Consider the following 26,344-nt stretch of genomic DNA (forward strand, 5'->3'; position numbering starts at 1 on the left):
TGTTTACAGAACACTATTCATAACAGCTATGCTATAAAACAGCTCAAACATCTATCAATCAATGAATGGTTAAACAGAATGTGGTATATCCGTACAATAAATTATTTAACAATGAAAAAGAATGAAATATTGATACATGCTACCATGTGACTGAACCTCAAAAGCATAGGCCTTGGGCTGGCAATAACCTATGAGCGCTGGGTTGCGAAGCTGCCCGCGGCCTCTGCAGCGCCGGTTCGATCCCCAGCTGCTCCACGGCCACTGGAGGAGGGTCCCACATGGCACGCAGACCTCTCCTGCCGCCCGCTGCTCCCCTCAGCAGTGTACTTTGGTCCTTCTGCCTGCTCTGCTCCCCGCTCTGGCTCGGTGAATTCTCTCACCCTCCCACGCTTCTAACTGTACCCAGTGCTTGTATAAATAAATAAATAAATAAATAAATAAATCTTTTTAAAAATTAAAAAAAAAAAAATTTGTTAAGGGCATCCCTGGTGGCACAGGGGGTTTAAGACAGCTCTATCAAGCTGTTGCCAGCCACTGCAGCACAAGTTCAATCCCCAGCCAGCCAGGGAGGTGACCCACATGGCGCAGCAGACCTCTCCTGCATCGCCTGCTGCTCCCCTCAGCAGTGTATTTCAGTAGATCTGCCTGTTTTGCACCCCACTTTCTGGTGGATCCTCTCACACCCTGCACTTACTACCCAGTTCTGGTATGTATAAATAAATAAATCTTTAAAAAAAAATTTGTGGGCCTCCCTGGTGGCACAGGTGGTTAAGCACCGCACTGTGAAGCTGTCTGCAGCCTCTACAGATCGGGTTCGATCCCAGCCGGCCGGCGAGAATCCCACATGGCGAAGCAGACCTCTCCTGTCTCGCCTGCTGCTCCCCTCAACAGTGTATTTCGTCAGTCTGCCTGTTCTGTTCCCTGCTCTGTCTCTGGTGAAACCTATCACTCTCCCACACATCTGGCCTGTACCCCGGTTCTTGTATAAAAATAAATCTTTAAAAAATTTTTTTGTTAAAAGCTCTTTTACTGTTATAAATGTTACAGGGATTTTTTTTTTTTTAATAGAGGCATGTTTTTATTTATTTATTTGTTTGTTTGTTTGTTTTGTTTTGTTTGTTTGTTTATACATGCACTGGGTACAGTCAGAAGCGCAGGAGGGTGAGAGAATTCACCAGAGCCAGAGCGGGGAGCAGAACAGGCAGAAGGACCGAAGTACACTGCTGAGGGGAGCAGCGGGTGGCAGGAGAGGTCTGCGCGCCATGTGGGACCCTCCTCCCGTGGCCAGGGAGCAGCCGGGGATCAAACCGGCGCTGCAGAGGCTGCGGGCAGCTTCCCAACCCAGCGCTCAACCGCTGCGCCACCGGGGAGGCCCGTTACAGGGATTTTTTAAAGTACAACTAATATTTATTTAATATACAAACTTAAAACATTGTGGGTCTCCCTGGTGGCACAAGGGGTTAAGATGCAACCTTTGAAGCTATCGGAAGCCAGAGCAGCATGAATTCAATCCCTGGCCAGGGGGCTACCTACATGGCACAGCAGACCTCTCCAGACTCGCCTGCTGCTCCCCTCAGCAGTGTATTTCAGTCAGTCTGCCTGTTCTATTCCCCACTCTGTCTCTGGTGAATCCTCCAACCCTTCGCACCTCTGGCCTGTACCCCAGTTCTTATATGCATAAAATTTTTTTTTAAAAATTATAAACATTGAGAATAAAAGTGTTTTATTTCTTTCTAAGGAAAATTAATCAAAAGTTTTTGAACAATGCTTGCCTTCTTCACCATTTTAACTTAAAATTCAGAGTAGCATCTTTTTCATTCCTTGGTAAACTGTCCTATTCTTTCAAAGTCCGTGCATCACTTTCCAACCTTATCCTTTGCACTTTCAATGCCATGAAATATCTCCAAGAGCTCCTTTAATGGGAAGGCTTTAATAATATCACTTCTTTTTGGATATTGTCAACATTTTCATTACCAATAACTCCCCTCATTTTTTTTTTTAAGATTTATTTATTTATGCATACCTGAGCTGGGGTACAGGCCAGAGGTATGGGGGGTGAGAGGATTCACCAGAGACAAGAGTAGGTAACAGAACAGGCAGATTGACTGAAGTACAATGCTGAGGGGAACAGTGGGCGAGTCAGGAGAGGTCTGCTGCACCATGTGGGTTACTCCCTGGCTGGCCAGGAATCGAGCTCATGCTGCAGTGGCTGCGGATTGCTTCACAGGTTGCGTCTTAACCCTTGCGCCACCAGGGAGGCCCTAACTCCCCTCATTTATGTCAGCAAGTTTCCCTTCACAAAATTCCTCTGACTGAGCATCTACAGTCTCTACACAGCAACAATGCCAACATTACCACAGTCAGCTATTTCTTCTATAACTTTAGTTACACTATTCAAGATTAAATTCCAGGCTTACCACATTTTCTTTGTTATACTTTCACCTCTGTTAGCGCATTTTCTCTTTTAGTGATCCATTTTTGGTAAAACTGTCCACATGGGCTTATCACTAGGACACAAGGAGGCAACACAACTACACATTCTGCATAAAGTAAATAAATGTGCGGTGTTTCCCCCCCCCCCAAATCACCTACAGACCTTTCTTGAAAGAAATGTCATAACTAGTCAGTGATCATGCACATCTATTATTTAGGTAATGATTTGCACATTTAAGAACTAGCAGCAAAGCCTGTGATTTATGCAGTTACTCACACTTAATATATCGTGGTAACTAAAATTTTATCTTGATGTTTTGTATTACTTAACTGTAGTGCTGAATTTTGTGCATATTGGACTCATGCAAAGTGAGGACTAGCTGTATCTATCTCCCAGGGTTGCTCTGGCGATGAAACCCACTATTCTACAGAATGTTTACAACGGTGCCTGCATTCCCATATTGTCTAACATCACTACTGGAATTAGTTACAGCAAGATGGGGGTGGGGGAGACTCAAAAGATACTTAATTGGAAATTAGATCACAGACGAGAACACACATAATCAGGACCACAGAAGGAAGTGAGAATACACACATAATCAGGACCACAGAAGGAAAGGAGAGAAGTTTCTCATACTCTCAGATGAGAAGTAAAAGCAGAAGCAGCAAGAGGATTCCTGGCAATATGAAAATTAGCATTGTTGGGGAATCTGTTTTCTCCAAAGCAGTAGGTGAGGCATTCCTAAAAACTGACCAAGACAGAAATAGAAATGAGGTATTCAGGAGAATGCAAGAAACTCTGAAGCAGGCACCAGGGAAAAATGAAGCAAATGAAAGAAGTATGGGTAGAAAAACGATCTACATTAGACCAAAAGGATAAATTTAAAGCAGATTATTAAATCTACAGACCATCTAAATAAATTAAACTCTTCAACAATTAGTTTACATTCAAATAGATAAATGAAAACTCATGCAGAGGAAATGAATTTTCATCACTAAACCTCTCTCCATTAATCCCTCAATTTCTCACAAAATTAATCTCCCTTTCATCATGATCTCCTTCTAAATTCCCACTCCCATTCAAGTTCCCCTTAAACAATCTCATGCTTTCTATAGCTAGTATATCATTCTAAAGTACTATCAGGTTAAATGACAATGAAAGTAGAAATGGAAGAAAGAAGCAAAGTCAATATATATATTTACATCCACCAGCCATAATGGTAAATCCTTAATATGGCTGACATAATGGTGTTGGCAATAAAAAACTGTATATATAGTGGGTGAAAATGCTTAAATTTTCTCTGCTCACAAAACTATGAACATTTAAGTAAATCGCTAGCTAAAAACAAGGTCCTCAAACTTCTGCTGAATGGTCATCTCTGTAAAAGAAACATGACCCAAGGACGACTTGAGATGTAAAGAAATTTAAAAAAGAATTGAGAATTCTTTAAAACCAATAAATACAACTGTCAATTAGATTAGAGAGTATATTTGTAAGACTTTTCAATAGCATTCTGTCTGCACTGAAAGACAAATTGCTAAAACTGAGGCAAACAATGTGTCTAAGGTTAGCAATAAAGGCTGAGAAAATAACTGGGTCTTCTGGCCTTCTCCCAAATGTCTCCAGTCAACTACACTAGGGTATTAACTAAGACACAGAGAAGATGAACTTAAGAGAACCCATGACTACTCTTCCAGCTGCCTTAAAATCCTATCTGTCAACATGTCTATACCCTAGCATACTCCCCTAACTAAAATGGGGATAAAGGGCCTCCCCGGTGGCGCAGCGGTTGAGCGCTGGGTTGCGAAGCTGCCCACGGCCTCTGTGGCGCCAGCTCGATCCCCGGCTGCTCCCCGGCTACCGGAGGAGGGTCCCACATGGCGCGCAGACCTCTCCTGCCGCTCGCTGCTCCCCTCAGCAGTGTGCTTCGGTCCTTCTGCCTGCTCTGCTCCCCGCTCTGGCTCTGGTGAATTCTCTCACCCTCCCGTGCTTCTGACTGTACCCAGTGCGTGTATAAACAAAACAAACAAACAAATAAATAAATAAAACATGCCTCTATTAAAAAAAATAAAATAAAATAAAATGGGGATAAAAAGTTAACCTCCTCTGGAGTTCAAAAGAAGAACAAAGGGCAACTGTAAAGGAAGTAACCAAAAACTCACAGTAACAGGGAAGAACAAGGCCTTTCAGCATCAACTAGTTTGAGCAAATTCCATTCAAAGCAATTTAACCTTCTATAAAGTTGCAGGAAAAGGACAAGAGTAAAGTGTGTGCATGTGCGCACGCGAGCGTGTGTGTGTGTGTGTGTCTGTGTGTGTGCGTGTGCGCGCGCACCCACTGAGACTGACAGACTGCAAAAAGAGAAGGGTTGGCTTTTTTCTTTACTTCCTGAGTTTAGGAAATGAGAGCTTATATTATGTTGATCCTTTAAAACAAAGAATGTTACAAAGGAATGTTAATGAATATATACTACTTTTCTCCCAGACTGCTGTCTGGTGTAAGTAACATAAGATATTGAAACCTGGTCTGGACCCAGCTGAGCTATCTGCAAGTTGTATTGCTTCGCTACTACCTGTTTTCTCTTCTATGAAATAAGAACACCATTCTCCCACCTGACTGGCCTGTTTTGAAAATTGATTGAAGTAATGCATGCAAAATTCAACCAACACTTCTAGGCACTTTTAACTCCGTCATCTACCTTCTCCAATTCTAGAACCTATTCAGAATATGGCTATTACTCACACACCAAATGTTTATTACATTTTTAGAAACAAAGTCATGCTAGCAAGTTTTCTAAAAAGATAGAAAATTTTTTTTCTTTTAATTTTTAATGTTTAAACAGTAATGCGGGGGGGGGGGGGGTGGCGGCTTCATAGTCATTTAAATCCCCACAAAGTAAAAAGTAGCAAAACCTGGTCCTTTGTTGGTATCAGCAACAAATAAAGCTTGACTTAGTTCCCCTGGTTGGTGTTAGTTTTTCCATCTTAGAAAAAACTAAAATAATCTGAGGTTTCTTCTAATTTTTAGGGGCTGGTCATTGCCTATCCCATTTACAACCTCACAGCTCCATAAAGATCACAATGCCATAGCAAAGGTTGTCACATTCCCAGAAAAAAAGCTATGAAAACATCTCTATACTCTTCAAAAGTCCTTTAAGGAGACAGAAAAGGTAGAGCAAAGTTATGCCTTCCCTAAAATAACATTAACGATACTTTCAATGTGTTCCTTGGCCAGAACCTTTCCTAACCTTTAAGTCCAAAAGAACAAAGAACTTTGACAAATCAGAGAAGGAACATCATTTATATATTGTAAGCTACACAATCTACCCTCTTTCAGGTATCATATTTTGGAAAATTTTTTTAAATTTCCACCATAAATAATACAACAACCAGTTCTGCACAATTGGAAAGGAGATCAAAATGTGCTTACGTCATGGGGTGAGATGCGGAAAGACTATACTGACATAGGAAAATTACAACAGGTGCTGTTTCACAAGGCAGTATATTTCCTACTGTTTATTTTTGTTGAACTTTCTATACAGAATATACTTTAAAAGAAAAATGTTTTTAAATGATCAAAAATGTGCAATCTTTAATTCAAGCCTGTGATACATAAAACTCAATTTTCTGAAAAGGAATAAAGTGCTCAAAAAGTCAATAAACAAAAATTCTTTTTTCTAAAGCACTAAAAATCTCATGTCTACTAGTGTCACTGCAAAAAGGAAAAAGTAAAATTAGCATACATTATTAAATCCTTTTACAAAAGTTTTGTGAAATCAATTATCTTGAGAAGTTTATCTAAAATATGGGTAAGTCAAGGGGGCAAAAAAAGGGAGCCATATGCAGGCACAACCTCATTACCATTATTTTTTGTTTAGTTGCTGCAACAGAAGTTCAACTATTATACTAACTTCATATAGACATTTCTTAATAGAACATTCTATGAGAGTATGTTATTAATTACCTCATCCAACAGGAAAAGATATTTGAAGATATTCACCTGACAAAGTTTCCAGGTGAAGATTTAAAAGTCATTTATCATCTTAAGGATATTTAAATTAACCACTTCAGGATCAATTTCATAACCATATGTGGAATTCTGATTCCCCATCTTCCAAGAGGACCTTGCTTAAGTCAGTTTGATTTCTTCATCTCAAAATGATTTTAGGTATCTAAATTTTTTTCTTCTCAAATATTTCATGCTTAACTTGTTAACAATGGCAGCCATTCAGTCTTTAAAATAAAATGCTGTCTTATTTGCCATACTTCCTTTAAATTTTTGATAAGTAAATAAAATTCTGGCTATAATAATATTAAAGAGAAGTTCCTTAATTTTCTGGTATTATTTAGCCATTAAAAAATCAGTTGTAGGACCTGCCTGGTGGCGCAGGGGTTAAAGACAGAACACTATTAAGCTGTCCTGATCCCTGGCCAGGCAGGAAGCTAAGCCACATGGTGCAGCAGACTTCTGACTCACCTGCTGTTCCCCTCAGCAGTGTATTTTAGTATATCTGCCTAATCTGTTCCCCACTCTGTCTCTGGTGAATCCTCTCACTCCCCATACTTCTGGCCTACACCCCCAGTTCTTATATGCATAAATAAATAAATCTTTAAGAAAAGAATCAGTTGTAGAACACTCAATGATATTGAAAGATGTTGAGGGGAGCCATTAAGTAAGAAAAGTAAATGAATACAATTGAGCAAAACATAGTACATCCATGTGAGTATATTCATAGGAAACAAAATGGAAGGGTCTAAACCACAGTTAACCATTGATTTCATATTTGGGTAACAAAATTATAGTTGATTTTTATTTCCTTCCTTATGCATGTACTGTCAAAAACATGCTCACTACAGAAATTCACTCTTGCTTAGAATGTTTTTAATTCTACCCAGAGATAAGTCAAAAGGGGGAAAAAAAAAACCACATTGTAAACAACCAAAATCACAGGTAAGTCTGTTACAAACCATCTATTTACAGTTTGACCTATTTTCACACAGTAGAGAGTAAAAAACAATCAGTCCTGGGTGTGAGTATTCAGACTTCCTATCATGGAATTCCTGACTCTTAAAAATTACTTTTATAATGCTTTAGCTCCCCTGAATCAGCTTTATACCAAATTCTCTTTAGAATATCTGATTAATGGATCACAACAAAATATGGTATAACTGTTATTTCTTTATTATAATTCCATCAATTTTCATTTTATGAAATAAACTGACCAGACCAAGGCTTTCACAAAATTATTGGATAACTTCAAGATACTAAATGGTTATCTGCCATTTTCCAAACAGTCCCACCATCTTTCTCCTATACCTCCCCAAAATTAAATTCATTACCCATGATCTGGTAATAAAATAAGCCATTTTCCACACTTGTTAATGAAGATAAACTGGTAATATTTGTTTGAAAAAACATTTCATAACATAGCCCCAAAGAAAAGACATCAAATGGTAATATATATCTGGCATAATCCACATGCCCTATGATATGAGGAATACCCTGAATAAAACACTTAACCCTCTCTACCTTCACCTTTCCATTCATCAGTTGGGTATACTGACAGGAAAACAGACCAATGAATGATAATTATAGCAAAAGCAACAATCAGTCAAAGAATTCCTGATAGATGCTTTAAGAGAACTTTCCTTGGGATGCTGTTTTTAATTCACGAAACTGTTTATCTTTTAAAAATCAATCCAGAAAATAAACATTTAATACCATGTTATTAAATACAATAACATAAGATCAAATGAATCAGTTATCAGTTAAAATAGAGCATGGAAAAACTCCTGACCTACACTCTTTCCCAAGCCCTGAGGATAAGGAGCTTTGAAATTTCTTTTTCCAGTTGTCAGAATGGATTTGAAAGAAAAAAATATTAAAATAGAGTACCACACATATTCATGTTCTCATTTTCCTTACTAATTCAAGTGTGCCCTGCTGCTATTCAGAAACACTCCAAAGAGAGGCACTTACTTCCTGATTACACATTCAAATAAATGCATAACATGCATTTCAACTTGGAATCACTTTCTTCAGAAATTAACTAGTAGAAACCATGTTACTGTAACATCATGGTTGAAGTCATGCCAAAGTCAAAATTTTAATACCTAAAATAACTTCCTCAACCATATTGTACAAATATACTAAGGCAACAATATTACTTACGATAATTTAAAAGTATTACTATCTTGTTTAGTGTTACTTATTTTTGTAAAAAGATAGACCTTAAAGAAAGAAGAAAAATTTCAAAATTACAGGAAACATTAGAATTTAATAACTTCATTCTCCTTTCCTTACTTCTAAGCTGACTACACCAGAACCCGAGTCTTTCCAAGCAGCATATGCTCACACATACATGGGTAGTGATCCAGAAGCAGACAGCATCCTTGACACATCTCAAGTCAAAGAAAATACAGCCTTCACCCTCAAGACTTACAATTTAAATCAGACAGACAACTTTAAGACATAAAACATCCAGATGACAACCAGTTAATTGGGGGGGGGGGATTTATATTTTGCTTTTCTTGCTCAAGTTAAATGAAGAGCAAGAGAAAATGGATTAAATGGTAAGAGTGGAGGGAAAGGGATCAATAATGAACAATTTCTTAATTAATCACAGTCCTCAGGAACATATGAAGGGTAAGAATTGTAGCGTGACTCTTTACAATAGCTAAGCTTTGGAAACAACCCAAATGCCCAAAAATAGATGACTGGATCAAGAAGATGTGGTACATATACACCATGGAATATTACTCAGCATTCAAAAAAGATAAACACATGCAATTTGCAGCAACATGGATGGAGCTGGAAGGGATCATGCTCAGCAAAATAAGCCAGAAAGAAAATGAAAAATACCGGATGGTCTCACTCATAGCAGGAATCTAGAAATCTTAAATAAGGGACCAGGAAAAAGAATAACTATAAGAAAGAAAATATCAAAATCAACAAACAACTATGAACCAGAGACACTCTATCGGGGGTGGAGGGCAGGGAAAGGAGGGCTTGGGGTCAAAATAAGGGGGTTGTAATTGTAAGGGGAATATAAAAATAAAATTTAAATTAAAAAAAAAAAGAATTGTAGTGTGAGCACTTCCAACAACAGACCCGTCAGCAGGGCATCACATGAAAAGAGATATCCACAAAAGTAAGAGAAAACAGGAAAGGGGGGCAGGAGGAAGCAGGGTAACAAATAAGAAACAAGAGTGTAAGAAACATCAGCTGATTTCTTGTTAGGTGTAATGAAGACAGTGATTTTACTAATCTGGAAATCTAACTTTCATCTTTTTTTCAAATGCTAAATGTTCTCTGCTATTGCTCTTCTATAACATCATTATTAACACTTTTTGAAACCCATATTCAACATTTCAGGGTAGGAATACCTGGTAGTCATTTTTCTCCTGCAAAAAAATTAAAGAGCCCATATGTAAGATCAAGCTCATGATCCCAACCTGATGAAAACCATACTAACGAGATCAGGCAAATTAAAATGCCATCTCATACACCCACGAAGTTCCTCAAAGCTATTCACATCACAGACTTAGCAAACCTAAACTTCACTCTCCTACCTACCTCTTAAAATCTACTTGAACAGTCACTGACAGTTGCTTTGTCCTGATCACATCTGCCTTTTAACATCTATCTTCCAGGCTGCCTATATTAGATGTGAGTACATTAGTCTGCAAATGTCAACATATGCACTGGACAGGAGACCAATTTTCACCTCCTTCACTATGGCTCTCGTCAGTTACCGGGAGAAAATTATACTTCAAGAAACTGACAGCCTGTGCTCAATACCTTTTTGTCAGGGATAAAATACATTATTTTTCTTAAAACTGCCTTGCCAAGATTCACAACGAAATAAAATATATACACACACATGCATGCACACATGCACACCTTTCCATGTGTATTTGCTCCATAAACAAATCATTCAAGCTATAACAAGGAAGATGGTTATATATGTTCACTTTATAATTACTAGAGTATGTCTTAATATGATTTAAAAACCCTCATTGCCTATTCTTTCTTCATGACAATATCCTAAGAGACCATCAGTTTTATCTAATCAGTTAATTCTGTGCTTTCAAATTGAAAAAAAACTGAAAAAACTATCTGTGCAACAAACCCATTTAGAGTACTCTCACCAATCAAGTGCAAGTGCTAAGATCACCCAGATTCTAGCAAACTTAAAAGTTTTAACTCTAGTATTTTAGTAGGATAGTAAGTACTGCTTTCTTGATCTAAGTGGACTAGATACTAATTAAAAAAGTAGTTCTTGTAATGATTGAGACTTAGTATTGAACACCATAGATTGTTCTCAAAAAGCTGTCGTCCTATTTCTACTCATGACAATATACTTGTACTATAATCAAAGTTTACCTGAAATGTAGTAATGACCCAAAAGCCGGAATTCAAAAAGAAAAGCCTCCAAAGAAATCTTAAGACAAATACTGTTTCAGCATAAACAGACTTGGGACGTGAAAGAGTAATTATAAACCAAATATTGAAATGTTTGTACTCTATTTTTAAAAAATATTTATTTATGCATACAAGAACTGGGGTGTAGGCCAGAGGTGGGGGGGGGGGCAGTGAGAGGTTTCACCAGAGACAGAGTGGGGAGCAGAAGAGGTGGATCTACTGAAATACCTGCTGAGGGGAGCAGTGGGTGAGAAAGGAGAAGTCTGCTGCAGTGACTGACTGCTTCATAGTGCTGAGACTTAACCCCTTGCGCCAGCAGGGAGGCCCATTTATACTCTATTTAAATAACAAGGAGATTTAATAGAAGAATTTACTCTATTTTCACCTTCTGGACATTTGGGGAGAAAGATTATACAGGTGTCACTATTAAATGTTCTTCAAAATTAAAGGAAAGGACTGCAGTGAATTATCTAGATATTTTCTTATTGTCTACCTTGTGAATAACAGCACATAAATGAGAGGTAACTGGCTGTGGCTACTGATATGGCAATTATGGAACAAAAAAAAAATGATCTGTTAGGAGTAAAAGTCACCGACTTTAGCTACAATCCTTGCTCTAGGCAACAGAACGCAACAATCCTCTCAAGGACTACCATTAAAACTATTACAAACATATGCAATAATTTCGCGATTTTCAACTCCAAGTTAATACTACCTTTGCTATGTCAACCAACAAATCGGAGCTGGGAAATTTATGATTATCACTACTAGCCCCCCCAAAAAATCATGTCTCAATTTCTGAAAACTTGGTAGAATTCCAAATCAGTACGAAAAATTAGTTTCAATAAAGAAGCACCAATGTGGTATCATCATGGCCCTAGGACTCTCACAAGTTTTATCATGTATCAGACATATTAATAAACATGAAGAAATGATCAAACTCAATTACCTCAAAATAATGTAAGTTTTTCAAAAGGAAGCATTTTACACCTATAAAAATATACAAAAATTTAATGAACTATATCATCCCATTACCTGTCAAAAAGTTAATTTGCTTCCATTCAATACCACTTTACCCCTTGTTCCTCAGGAGAACTCACCTCCCCCCTTTTTTGTGTCCTAGGGTGAACAGGTGTTCCAGACTCGCTGGTTCCTCTCCTCTGGCAACAGAAACTAGCTCAGTGCTGAGCATAAGCATAACTCAAGCAGAGATAATCAGTACCCACGTGACTAAGATATAGATACTGAGGAAGAATAGTTCTTTTTCTGCTGGGATGACAAAACTAGGATGACCACTTCAAACCAGAAGTGGGTATTTTATCCAATGAAAAGAGAGGTAAACTGAAATATATGAAGGCAAGTGATGAAGAAAGCCTCATCTACTCTGAGTCAGTCACATCTAGCCATGCCTGAACTAGTCAGGATCTAGTCCTGGAATTCCCATTTACAAAGGTCCATAAACTTCCTTTTCCTTAAGTAAGACTGAGTCACAAAACTGATCAAAGACTTGTATGTAAAACCTGGAGTCGTAAAGCACTTAGAAAACAGACAAAATATTTCATGACATAAATTTTAGTGATGCTTTTAGGGATTCATCTCCAACAGCAAGGAAAACAAAAGAGAACATAAACATCTGGGACTGTATCAAACTAAAAGGCTTCTGCACAGCAAAAGAAACCATAACTGAAACAAAGACACCCTACTGAGTAGGAGAAAATATTTGCATATAATACATCTGACAAAGGACTAATATCAAAGATATACAAAGAACTTATGAAGCTTTACAAAAACAAAAACATAAGACCCCAATCAAAAAATAGGCAACAGATTTCAACATATACCTCTCCAAAGAAGACATTAGAACAGTCAATAGGCACATGAAAAAATGCTCACAATCACTATTACAGAAATGCAAACAAATCAAGACCACAATGAGGCACTGCCTCACACCTGTAAGAATAGCCCATAATGAAAAGACCAGAAACAACAAGTACTGGCAACAATATGGATAAAAGGGAATTCCAACACTGCTGGTGGGAATGTGAACTCGTCCAGTCCTTATGGAAAGCAGTATGGAGGTATCTCAAAACATTAAACATCGTCTCCCATTCAACCCAGTAATGTTACCCCTAGGTATCTAAGCAAAAAATTCAAAAACACTAATTTGAAAGGAAACTTGCACTCCCACGTTTACTGCAGCATTATTTATTATAGCTAAACTATGGAAGCAACCTAAGTGCCCCAGAACAGATGAGTGGATCAGGAAGATGTGTGTACGTACGTACGTGTGTACGTGTACACACACACACACACAAACACACACACATACACAGGAATACTACTTAGCGATCAAAAAAGATAAACCCCTGCCATTTGCAGCAACATGAATGGAACTTGAAAGGATAATGCTAAGCAAACTAAGTCAGAAGGTGAAAGATAAATGCTGGACAGTGCCGCTAATATGTGGAATACAAAGTAACTAAATTAACAGATAAAAACAAGTTGTAAAACTAACCCTTGATAGCTGACTTCAGAACAGACACACCAAAGGGGGCAGGTGGGGGAAGAGGGAGGGAAGAACAGGACAGCAAGGAGGGAGGCATAATGGTCTGTAGAGCATACAGAGGCATAATGGTCTGTATGGAAGAGTTGGTGGTGGATGCACTATGGTGGTAATACCTGATGGTGATACCCCATGTTACCACAGTTATAAATAAGTAAATAAGTTTGAGTTAAACTCTATAATTTTAATTGGTAAGGTTCTATGAACATCAGGAAAATTAGCAAAGTGTAGTTAATAACTCTACTAGAGAACAATTTAGGGATATATTTTAAAAGACCTTAAGCCTATCTCCCTTAAGAAACCCTAAGCCTCTCTCCCTTAAGAAACTTTCTGGGGGCCTCCCCGGTGGTGCAGCAGTTGAGCGCTGGGTTGCGAAGCTGCCCGCAGCCTCTGCAGCACCCGTTCGATCCCCGGCTGCTCCCCGGCCACCAGAGGAGGGTCCCACATGGTGCGCAGACCTCTCCTGCCGCCCGCTGCTCCCCTCAGCAGTGTACTTCGGTCCTTCTGCCTGTTCTGTTCCCTGCTCTGGCTCTGGTGAATTCTCTCACCCTCCCGTGCTTGACTGTACCCAGTGCTTGTATAAATAAATAAATAAATCTTTAAAAAAAGAAAAAGAAACTTTCTGAAAGATAATTACATGGGCATGTAAAACGTCATCAAACTGTACACTGATTTGTGCATTTTGTGTATATATATTATATTCAATTTGTTAAAAAAAATAAAATAAATGTGTCCCTATATACCTATTTCTGTATATTTATCTCAAGGAAATAATACCACCACCAACCCCCAAAAAGGGAAAACACTGTATGTACATAATGTAAGCTCACAACAGCATTATTTGTATCAGAAATATAAAAACAGGGCCTCCCCTGGAGGCCTCAGGGTTAAATCTTAGCACTGGCCAAGGAGCTATCCCACATGGCATCCACTGCTCCCCTAAGCAGTGTATTTCAGTCAATCCACCTGTTCTGCTTCCCATTCTGTCTCAGATGAATCCTCTGCCCCCCTGCATCTCTGGCCCCCAGTTCTTCTACACACACACACGAAACATAAAAACAACACTTAAGTCCAAAAATAGGGAAATGATGAAATAGAAAGTATGCAGTTTTAAAGTTTATAAATTTCAAGGTTATACCAAATCATTAAAAAAAATCCTCAAAATAAAATAATCAAATGATATCAAAGCTAGAATTAAAACTAGGGTAAAGCAGATATGCATATAGCCAAGGACTTGAAAGGGGATCTAAAATTATATATAAAATACTATTTATAATCATCAAAAATGAAATATAGTGTAAATCTAAGGAAATATGTAGAGGATTTATATGGTAAACACTGATGAAAGACATCAAGAAAGATCTAAATAGATGGAAACTATATTGTTCATGGACTAGAAGATAATATAGTACAAAGATCAATTCTTCCCCAAATTGATTATAAGTTTAATGTAATTCCCATCAAATTTTTTGTAGACATGGCAAAGATTATCTAAATTGTACATCAAAAGCAAAAAAAGAAAACAAACTAGGATAGCTCCAGTTTAGAAAGAGAATGAAGTGGGAGGAATCAATCTACGCAATTCAAAGACTTTTACAGCTCTGGCAATGAAGACTGTAGTATTGGCAGAGGGACAAATATATAGATCAGTGGAACAAAATACAGAATTCAGCAATAATCCCACACAAGAACAGCTCACCTATTTTTATCAACGGTGCAAAAGCACTTTGACGGAGAAAAGACATTCTTTTTTTTTTTTTTTAAATTGGTGTTTGTTTGTTTGTTTTTAAGATTTATTTATTTATTTATACAAGCACTGGGTACAGTCTGAAGTGCGGGAGGGTGAGAGAATTCACCAGAGCCAGAGCAGGGAGCAGAACAGGCAGAAGGACCAAAGTACACTGCTGAGGGGAGCAGCGGGCAGCAGGAGAGGTCTGCGCGCCATGTGGGACACTCGGCCGGGGATCGAACCAGCGCTGCAGAGGCTGTGGGCAGTTTCACAAGCCAGCGCTCAACCGCTGTGCCACCTGGGAGGCCCAGGAATGACATTCTTTTCAGCAAATGGAACTGTAGCAACTGGATGCATGGGGAAAGAGGGAATGAACATAATCTAAACTTTACATATTATATGAAAATTAACCCGAGATAAGTCATAGACAAATATAAAACTTAAAAAATTTCAATAGAAAAACTATAATCTTCTAAAAGACAACAGGAAAAATACTTTCATGAGTTAAAGCTTGGTGGAAACTTCTTAGATATGACACAAAAGCACAATCCACAAAATTAATAAATAAATGGACCTCATCAAAACTAAAAGTTTTACTATGCAAAAGAGCTACTTAAGAGGATAAAAGACAAGCTATAGCCAACATGGAATGTCTACAGAACACTAACAAGTAATAAGAAGTTACAAATCATGGTTAACATACACAAACTGGAATGTTCTCAAGGGCTTCATGCTAAGTGAAAAAAGTGATTCTAATGGTCATATATTGCATAATTCCATTTAAACAACATTCTTGAAATGACAGAATTTAGAGATAGAAACAGATCAACTGCAAGGGATTAGGGGTGATAGTGAGTATAAATAGTGTGGTAGTGACTATGAAGAGGTATCATGAGGGGAGAGCTTTGTAGTGATGGAATAGTTCTGTATCTTGACTACAGATACCTACACATGTGATAAAAACAGTAAACTATACACATATTGTGCCAACATCAATCTCCTTGTGTTATTATATTACAGATTCATAGATAGAACAACTGGGGGAATCTGGGCAAAAGGTACACTGAACCACTGTGTAGTAACTTTTCTACTTCCTGTGCATCTATAATTTTTTCAAAATAAAAAGTCAAGGAAACTTAATAAACCTGTTAGTTGACTTTTTATTTGTATAAACAAACACCAAAGCAAAAACTATCTAGAACTCGTTAATGGGACTGAAAATTGGCACATCAGAATTTAATGGCCCTACACTAAGAAGAATATGCTCTAATTTTAGGTAATTCACCTGCAGTTTTTAGTAGTACACACTACCTCAACAGATACCCCAACTGAACCAAGTCATAGGAAAATAAATTGTTAAAATTTTTCATATACCCATGCCTTGGTTTTATCTATAGAGAACATCATCAGCCATTTGCACCTGTATACATTTGCAACTGGCAGTTAATTTGCATAACTGGCTGGTTCTCCCTTTCTATTGTATTATAGCAATCCCTTCCTTAAAACTCCATTTCATCCCCCAGCACTATGACGATCTTTTAACTCTTCCTGCATGTAGCTCAAAGACAAATCTCCCTAGTACACCACTTTGCCTCGTATTCTGTGTTGCCCAGATGGCAGAACTTCTTAAAACAGGAAAAGAGTTAAGACGACATATTTCAGTTTAAAAATAAAAAAGCTTTAAAAATAAACACAAAGCAACATTGGGAAAAACTGCTTCCAGAGGTAGCAAGTCCTGTGTTACTAGACATATTTGAGCATATGTGAAACTGAACCTGTGAGCCCTATACTAACTACAGAAGTCTCTGATTCTGTGTCACTTTCCTGACAATTCTCCCTGCTTCACCAGGCAGTCCAAGTCACCCTCTAAAAATCTTCTCCAACTCCTTACCTGGATGACTTTTCCCCTCCATTCTTTCACCTCTCAAGACCCATGCACCTTCTAATCTCATGCTTACCCTTCTCAATCCACTCAATTTTTGATGCCATTCACATTACTGATACACTCTTCCTGTCTATGTCCTGAATATGAGCTCCGGGACAAAAAAGGAAAAATAGTCGTCTTTTTTCATAAATGAGGATCACATGGTCCCCTAGTCCTTTCCCCACTCTAGTTTCTATGACGCAAGCTTCTTCCCAGGAAATTCAGAACACCAACCATCAATTTGGTCCCTTTACTGAGAAGGCTAACATTAGCAGTATAGAAGGACATAAAGGTATAAATACCTCAAAGTCTTTGGCACTTCTGTATCCACCTGGGAATGCCCGTGAATTACAGGGGAAAGAAAGTTCTGATGCAGCAGCAAATCTCCAATCTTGGTCTTTGAGATGCAACAGTGAAGTTTAACTAGTAGATTAAAAAAGCCTGTTCTTACAGATGCTGTTCCTCATTACTCCACTTCTAATTTATCATCACTGATCCTCTTTTTTGAATGTCTCTCCTTTTTCAAACAAGTTTAGCATCTAGATCTTCCCATTTCTGTCTCTTGAGTATTTCCTATCCAACAAAGGGCCCGTTTTTTCTGGTCAGAGCCCCACTCAAGGATTCTTAAATACATTTAGATCCTTTCTTCTATGGGCTCTTTTCCAAGTAAGTATGACTGCGCAGGGGTATGAAGTTTCTTTTTGGGGTAATGAAATGTTCTACAATTAGGTAATGATGGTATCAGCACAACTCTAAATATACTAAAATCATCACATTATACACTTTAAAAGGGTAAATTTTGTGGTATAGAAATTATGTCAATTTTATTTAAAAGGGAAGATTCTATGTCCTACCTCTATATTTGCATTTGGCACTGGGAAGGAAAACTCATTTTAATTTTTGAGGCAACAGTCTTTGTTCACAGAATCAATTATTTTTTCAAACACTTAAGTGCCAACCATGGATAAGGTACCACGATAGGTGTCACAGAAAATGGTCACCACCCAGCAATTAATATGTCCTGCTGGAGCCTGGAGAGGGAAAACATAATTATTCAATTACCACTGTGAAAAGTTTAAGGTAAAAATGATCTACTGGAGGGGGTGAACATGATCCTAAAAGAGCAGGGCTAAGACAGACATGTCTGCCTCAGCTCATATAACTACAATGTACAACTAGTTTGGGCTGACTGGCAGTATAATGATATCCCTCAAACACAGGGATTGGGATGCTATGCAACTGGTGACACCACTGCAGGCTCACCTGGTCATTTCACTGACCATGATGTAAAGTGATCTTTCACACATGTTCATGAATGTTTTACCCACTAAGACTGCAAATGAGAGGGTTATAGGGTATTCACAAATAATCAGTGTTTATTATTCATGTTATCAGGGGCAAACACAAAAGAAAATCAAGTTAATAAGCTATATATTCTTAAGTTTGTGCTTATTAAATATAATAGCACAGAAAGTATAAGGCTTGCAAAAACTCAAAATATATGGACGCTCTAATTTCTGACTTAAAAGTTTTCTAAATAGGGGCCTCCCCGGTGGCACAGCAGTTGAAAGCTGGGCTGCAAAGGTGCCCACAGCCTCTGCAGCACTGGCTCAATCCCCGGCTGCCAGGGAGGGTCCCAAATAGCGCGCAGACCTCTCCTGCCGCACACACTGCTCCCCTCAGCAGTGTACTTTGTCAGTCTGTCTGTTCTGCTCCCTGCTTTGGCTCTGGTGAATTCTCTCACCCTCCCACACTTCTGACTGTACCCAGTGCTTGTATAAATAAATAAATAAATCTTTTTTTAAAAAGTTTTCTAAATAAATACTCTTTTGAAAACAGTGAACTCTTATCTTTAACAGTCTGGGAAAACCTGAGATCAGAAAAATGCCAACAATATGCCTATGGGCCCTATATGGTCCACCCTGTTTTTGTAGCCAAGTTTTACTGGGACACAGTCATGACATTTGTTTATGTACTGTCTATACCTGCTCTCCAAACAAAAGTGCAGAACTGAATACTGTCAACAAAACTTAGAGCCTGTTAGTTCTAAAATACCTACTACTTGGTTTTTTAGAAAATAATTTGTCAACTTGTATTAGACAAAAGTAATCAACAATGATTCAAAACAAAGAAATCTTATTACACAATTAAGTATTCTAGTGTTTAAGTGACAGACCGGAAATGCAAACAAAGCTAACTCTAATTAGTCAATCTGCTGTGGAACTATAGGTAGATCATACTCTATGTCTTATATACCAAAAAAATTCACAGCAGTTACGTCAGTATATTACTTAAGTGCTCAGAAATACTGAGGTCAGGCCTGGGAATGATGGTTTTACTGCCTAAGAAATTACTCCAGAAGTTGGTACTTAAACATTTATTATCTTCACAAGTTTTCATTGGGTCAGGAATTTGGGATTGGCTGGGGCTGCTGACATCTGAAACTTGGCTGGAGCTATAGGATCTATTTCCAAAGTGGCTTACTCACATGCTTGGCAAACTGGTGTTGACTGTTAACAGGAAATCTCAGTTACTCTCTATAGGACCTCCTGAGTGTCCTCAGAACACAGCAGCCAGTTTCATCCAGGGTGAATAATCTCTGAAGAAAAACTTGCATAATACTATAATCTTTTTATGACTTTGCCTTGAAAGCAGATAGCATCTCTTCCTCTACCTATTCTTAATAAAAGCAGGGGTCTGTAAGTCCAACACATATTCAACAGGATCTGAGTTAGGCTAGACTTTAAGGGAGGAGTGTCAAAAAATCTGCAGATATATTAAAACCTCTACAAGGTTTCGGATAATGAGCAAATAGCTGTAACAACACAACCAACAAGGCTTGCTTGGTTAAAAAATCTGTGCTTAATCATATAACCAAAGTGCTTAACAAATTTTGTTCTATTTATGATAGGAGAGAGAGTTTGTGTTTCTCACTACTTTTTTCCCCAAAGAAAAAAGTCAAGAGGGGGGAAAAAAAAAACAAGACACCTCAGCTTTTCATCTTATGTACTAATGATGATGGAAGGCAGTTATATTTTTCTTTTCTTCAAGGCATATTACGGTGAATAGATCATGATCATAAATAATTGCAAAGTCAGACTAGGACAGACAAGTACTTATAATTCAGAGCCACATAACAGATATTCTCATATACAAATAAAAATAATAAGAAACAAAAATTTAGATATGCATTCATAATGGAGGGAGTTTTGAGGGAAGATGCCTGTATTATATCTTGATTGCTACAGATTTACATCAGAGAAACTTTGAAACAAGAAACATACAGAGTGAAATAAAGTTACCTGCAACAATTAAATGCATATTGAAAATAAATGTGTTGGTCACTAAACTCAATGAATACTTGGTCAAATTACTCTGTTAAGATTATTATAGTTTCATTACAGGAGGGAAGAAGGGTTGGGGAACAAAACTTTCTCACAGAGGACAATGAAGTAACAGTCATCTTGATTTTTCTCAACAGAAAAATCAAAATATGTCCCTAACTAGACAATTAAATTGCTTTAAAATAAACATTCAAAAGCCATAAATAGTGTCACCCCAAAATTCATGCAATTGTGGTCTCATTTGGGAATAATGTTTGCAAATGTAACCAAGTTAAGATGAGGTCATAGCGGATTAAGGTGAGTCCCAATTCTATGACTGATGTTCTTATCAAAGGGAACTTTGTACACAGAGACAATGTTATGTGGCAGAAGGCAGAGATCGCAATGACAGGCCTACATATTAAGGAACACTAAAGAAGGCCAAAGACTGCTGGCAACCACTGGAAGCTAGGACAGAGGGATAGAACAGATTCTTCCTCTGAGTCCACAAGAAGAATTCAATACTGCTGACATCCTGATTTCAGATAACTCTCCAGAACTATCTGGGAATAAAGTTCTATGGTTCCAAGTCACCAAGTTTGTTGTAATTTATTATGGCCAGTCCTAGCAAATTAATACAGCCACCCACCTAGTAGTATGAAATTTAAATAATCTTATTATTTAGAATATTAGGAATATTTTCTGTCAGTTTGAAATATGAGAAAAAATGTTTTACCAATCAAGGTTTTTTACTTCATAAATTCACAAATGGAAATAACATCTCCATTTAATTATTACCCATTTTTGAATACTGCCACAGGGCTGAAAATGATATATGACTCCAGTGGACTATGCAAAATACTGTCAGCCATCAGAGATGAACTGAGATTCTCCAAAGGCCAATGAAGCACCTGCACAGAGTGGGGGCTCAGTTCCTGTAGGCTGACTCAAAGAGTGCTATAAAAATCTCCATCTTTTTTTTAACTCCTCCAGCTAGACCAAAAGATTACCACAAAACTACAGGTTTCAACAAGTTAATCTTCTAGATTTAAAGTGCTCTTTTCAGCTTCTGTACAGCAAAAGAGACATTAACCAAAACAAAGAGACACTTCACTGATTGGGAGAAAAGTTTTGCACACAACACTAATAACAAGGGACTGATCCCAAAGATCTACAAAGAGCTGATGAAACTTAACAAAAACAAAGTAAACAACCTAGTCAAAAAAAGACACTTCTCCAAAGGGGAAATGCAATGGCCACCAGGCATGAAAAAATGTTCAATATCACTCGTAATCAGGGAAATGCAAATCAAAACCACAATAAAATACCACCTTACACCAGCGAGAATGGCACATTTTTAAAAACTAGCAACAATTGTTGGCGAGGATATAGAGAAAAAGGAACTCTCCTACACTGCTGATGGGAGTGAATACTGATCCAAACACTGAAAAGGTGTGTGGAGGTTCTTCAAAATGCTAAAAATGGAGCTTCCATATAATCCAGCAATTCTACTCCTAGGTATCTACCCAAAGGACACATAAACATTAATTCAAAAGAACACCTGCACCCCTATGTTTATAGCAGCACCATTTACAATAGGTAAGCTATGGAAACAACCCAAATGCCCAAAAATAGATGACTGGATCAAGAAGATATGGTACATATACACAATGGAATATTACTCAGCAACCAAAAAAGATAAACTCTTGCCATTTGCAAGCAACATGGATGGAGCGGGATGGGATCATGCTCAGTGAAATAAGCCAAAAAGAGGGCCTCCCCTAGTGGCACAGCAGTTGAGCGCTGGGCTGCGAAGCTGCCTGCAGCCTCTACAGTGCCGGTTCTATCCCCGGCCACTGGCGAGGGTCCCACATGGTGCACAGACCTCTCCTGCCACCCGCTGCTTCCCTCAGCAGTGTACTTCGTCATTCTGCCTGTTCTGCTCCCCACTTTGGCTCCGGTGAATTCTCTCACCCTCCCGCGCTTCTGACTGTACCCAGTGCTTGTATAAATAAATTAATAAATCTTTTTTTAAAAAAAAAAGGAAGAAAAGAAATAAGCCAGTGGTTTCACTTTTAGGAGGAATGTAGAGTATCCAAATAAGGGCTCAGGGGAAAAAAAGGAATTAAAGTAAGTATCAAAATCAATAAGCAACTATAAATGAGAGATAGTCTACAGGGGGGCAGAGGGGAGTACGGTCAAAACAGGGGTGGGAAGAGCAGAAGGGACTATGATGATGGTACACAAGTGAACTGGTGGTGGGAATTTCATGGGACTATAAGAGAGTTGAGGAAGCATACATTGTACAAAAATGAAGAAGGATGTAAAAAATATATTAATAAAATTTCAAAGGAAAATAAATAAATAAAGTGCTCTTTTCATATGTGTAGTATCAGAGTGACCATGGCTTTTCTAATAGTAACTACTGGTAAGTTATGGTTTATCATGTCACTTTTTATTAACTGAGTTTCAAAAATAATTCCTTTAAGTCCAGACTTAATTTATTTCAAACTCAAAACAGAGCAACTATACGTGGTTGATTTAACATACCAGTCTGACAGAATGGGGAAACTTCTAGGTTATTTACAGACTGGCTAAATATTTTCCCATTTTATTACCCCTGTATCTTCAGCAAGAACTATGGAAAGTAAACTTCTGCCCCATCAAACTGTATTACAGGGCCTCCCCGGTGGCGCAGCGGTTGAGCGCTGGGTTGTGAAGCTGCCCGCAGCCTCGGCGGCGCCGGTTCGATCCCCGGCTGCTCCCCAGCCACCAGAGGAGGGTCCCACATGGCGCGCAGACCTCTCCTGCCGCCCGCTGCTCCCCTCAGCAGTGTACTTCGGTCCTTCTGCCTGCTCTGCTCCCCGCTCTGGCTCTGGTGAATTCTCTCACCCTCCCGCGCTTCTGACTGTACCCAGTGCATGTATAAACAAATAAACAAACAAACAAATAAATAAAACATGCCTCTAAAAAAAAAAAAAAAAAAAAAACTATATTACAGTATTTCCAAGACTATTACTAGAACACCCAAAATAAGTGCATTCAAATTCTCCCAAAAAAAAGATGTTCCTGTGGGATTAATTTCTAAAATTCATAAATAATTCATAAAACTCAAAAACAAAAAAAACACCCAATCAAGAAATGAGCAAAATACCTAGCAGACACTTCCTCAAAGAAGACATACAGATGGCTCACAGACACATGAAAAAATGTTCAACTTCACTTATTATTTGAGAAAGGAAAATCAAGATCACAAAGAGGTATCATCTCACACCTCTGAGAATGGCCTTTATCAAAAAGACTAGAAACAGGGGTCTCTCTGGTGGCACAGGGGTTAAAGACAGCTCTATCAAGCTATTGGCAGCCACTGCAGCATCCCTGGCTGGCCAGGGAGCAACCCACATGATGCAGAAAACCTCTCCTGTCTCGCCTGCTACTTCCCTCAGCAGTATATTTCAGTAGATCTGCCTGTTCTGCTTGCAACTCTCTCTGGTGAATCCTCTCACCCCCACCCCCATCACACACACCCCCCTCTGGCATGTACCCCAGTTCTTGTATGTATAAATAAATAAATCTTTAACAACAACAACAAAAAGACTAGAAATAAATGTCAGTGAGCATATGCGGGAAAAGGAATCCTTATATATTATTGGAAAGAATGCAAATTGGTACAGCCTCTATGGAAAGCAGGGTGGAGATTCCATTAAAAACTAAAAATGGGGGCCTCCCCGGTGGCGCAGCGGTTGAGCGCTGAGTTGGGAAGCTGCCCACAGCCTCTGCATTGCTGGTTCGATCCCCGGCTGCTCCCCGGCCACCAGAGGAGGGTCCCACATGGCGCGCAGACCTCTCCTGCCGCCCGCTGCTCCCCTCAGCAGTGTCCTTCGGTCCTTCTGCCTGTTCTGCTCCCCACTCTGGCTCTGTGAATTCTCTCACCCTCCCGCGCTTCTGACTGTACCCAGTGCTTATATAAATAAATAAATAAATAAATCTAAAAAAAAAAAAAAAACTAAAAATGGAAATGTCATATATTCTCCAGCAATACCACTTCCAAGATTTATCCCATCAATATGAAAACACTAATTCAAAAAGATACATGAACACCAATGTTCATAGTCATACTAGCCAAGGCATGGAATCAATTTAAAAGTTCACTGACATAACTGGAGAGAAATTGTAGGATATACACTCAACGGAATACTACTCAAAGTTATTTTAAAAACATGAAATTGGGGCCTCCCCGGTGGCGCAGCGGTTGAACGCTGGGTTGCGAAGCTGCCCACAGCCTCCACGGCACTGGTTCGATCCCCGGCTGCTCCCTGGCCACCGGAGGAGAGTCCCACATGGCGCGCAGACCTCTCCTGCCGCCCGCTGCTCCCCTCAGCTGTGTGCTTCGGTCCTTCTGCCTGCTCTGCTCCCCGCTCTGGCTCTGGTGAATTCTCTCACCCTCCCGCGCGTCTGACTGTACCCAGTGTTTGTATGAATAAATAAATAAATCTTTAAAAAAAAAAAAAGATGAAATTGTGGCTTTAGTGAAAATACAGATGGAACTTGAGGTGATTATGCTAAAAGAAGTCAATCAGAAAGTAAAAGACAATTACTGGATGGCTTCACACATCATTGGAATATAAATCCCAAGAAAACAAACTGGCAAAACACAACAAAAATAATTTTCAGACTCTGCAAAAAATATGGTAGTTACCAGAAAAGCAGCAGAGGGGTAATGTCAGAGTGTGCTGGCATGGGAGCTTTGGTGGAGGGGAAGTGAAGCATGTATACATGCTGAGGTGTGAAGCTATACTTCCAAAATTAAAATTATGTGAACATACAGCAAATGAATAAAATGTGACCAAAAAAAAAAAAAAAGATGCTCCTCTTTTAGTATTTCTCCTGATTAAAATTTAAGCTTGTACAAATGAGCAAAAGGCAAGCATATACGAATGGGATCACTGATTACAAAAGGTTCCATCACAGATTAAGTTTCCAGAAACATCTGCCTCTCTCTGTATAAAATATTAACCTACCTTGTTTTCGAACATCTTCTACAGCGGCAAGAAGCTCCTCCTTGAGAAACTGACTCTCCTTTGCAATTTTATCCCCCTTGTCCAAGAAATTCTCAGTTGCTTGTTCAACAGATGCTGCCAAAACATGGGCCTTCTTAGAACGACCTCTCTTCTTATTAGAGGGCCCCTTACTGTTGGTGTTTACCAGAGTTGTAACCTAGAGGTTTCATTTTGAAAAATTAAACCGCAGTCAATTAAAATGAAAACAGAAAAACTAACAGTGTTAAAGACAGAAAAAAAAAAATTATAACCAAATGATCACATTTATGAGATTTCAGTAAGCATTAACAAAAACCCATACAACTCCCTCCATATTTAAGACATACAGCAAATAATTTAGTTATCTCAATGGATAAGAAATGTAACAAATATTTCAATTATTCAAACCTATTAGTTGTATTTTTTTTTTTCATTTCAGAAATCAAAAACTGATTAGAAACAACTTAGCCTTTTCTGCTATATGTCATCAAGAATATGCAGAAAGAGAACAGGAACTTAACTTTATCTGGAGGTCACATTTTGCCACTTGGCAAAATAATTTAAGATAGTTCGCTTCTGAAATCTTTTCACAGTTTATTCACACAAATCTCAGCGATTAATTAGTAAAGGCCCTTATTAAGAAAGGAACAATGGCCTAAAGTAGCTGTGATGGTGTTTTAAGTCCTAGCACATTAACCATTATTAATACATTTACAACCAGATTATTGGTAGCTTGAAAGTGACTAAAAATGTGTTATTAGTATAATTTGCCACATAAAAGACCTCCCTCCAGGGCTATAGTAGTGGGGGTCTAAGAAAGAAAATATTCCTGAGTCCTATTCCTACACATTATATTTAAATATGTATGTGTGTGCACGTTTACATAATATATATACAATACTAGTTTA

At 38.4% G+C, this 26,344-nt stretch overlaps 1 protein-coding gene across 1 annotated transcript in view; it reads right to left on the reverse strand.

Moving 5' to 3' along the window:
* The window catches only part of CTNNA1 (catenin alpha 1), a 176,287-nt gene that overhangs the window by 118,906 nt on the left and 31,037 nt on the right, over nt 1-26,344 (reverse strand). The window contains exon 3 of the mRNA XM_037509201.1: nt 25,419-25,614. Coding sequence (XP_037365098.1) covers nt 25,419-25,614 — 196 coding nt within the window. The remainder of the gene's footprint in view (nt 1-25,418; nt 25,615-26,344) is intronic.

The sequence above is a fragment of the Talpa occidentalis genome, unplaced genomic scaffold, assembly GCF_014898055.3.
Source record: "Talpa occidentalis isolate TD23 unplaced genomic scaffold, MPIMG_talOcc4v2.1 talOcc4.13, whole genome shotgun sequence".
In the NCBI taxonomy this organism is placed as follows: Eukaryota; Metazoa; Chordata; class Mammalia; order Eulipotyphla; family Talpidae; genus Talpa; species Talpa occidentalis.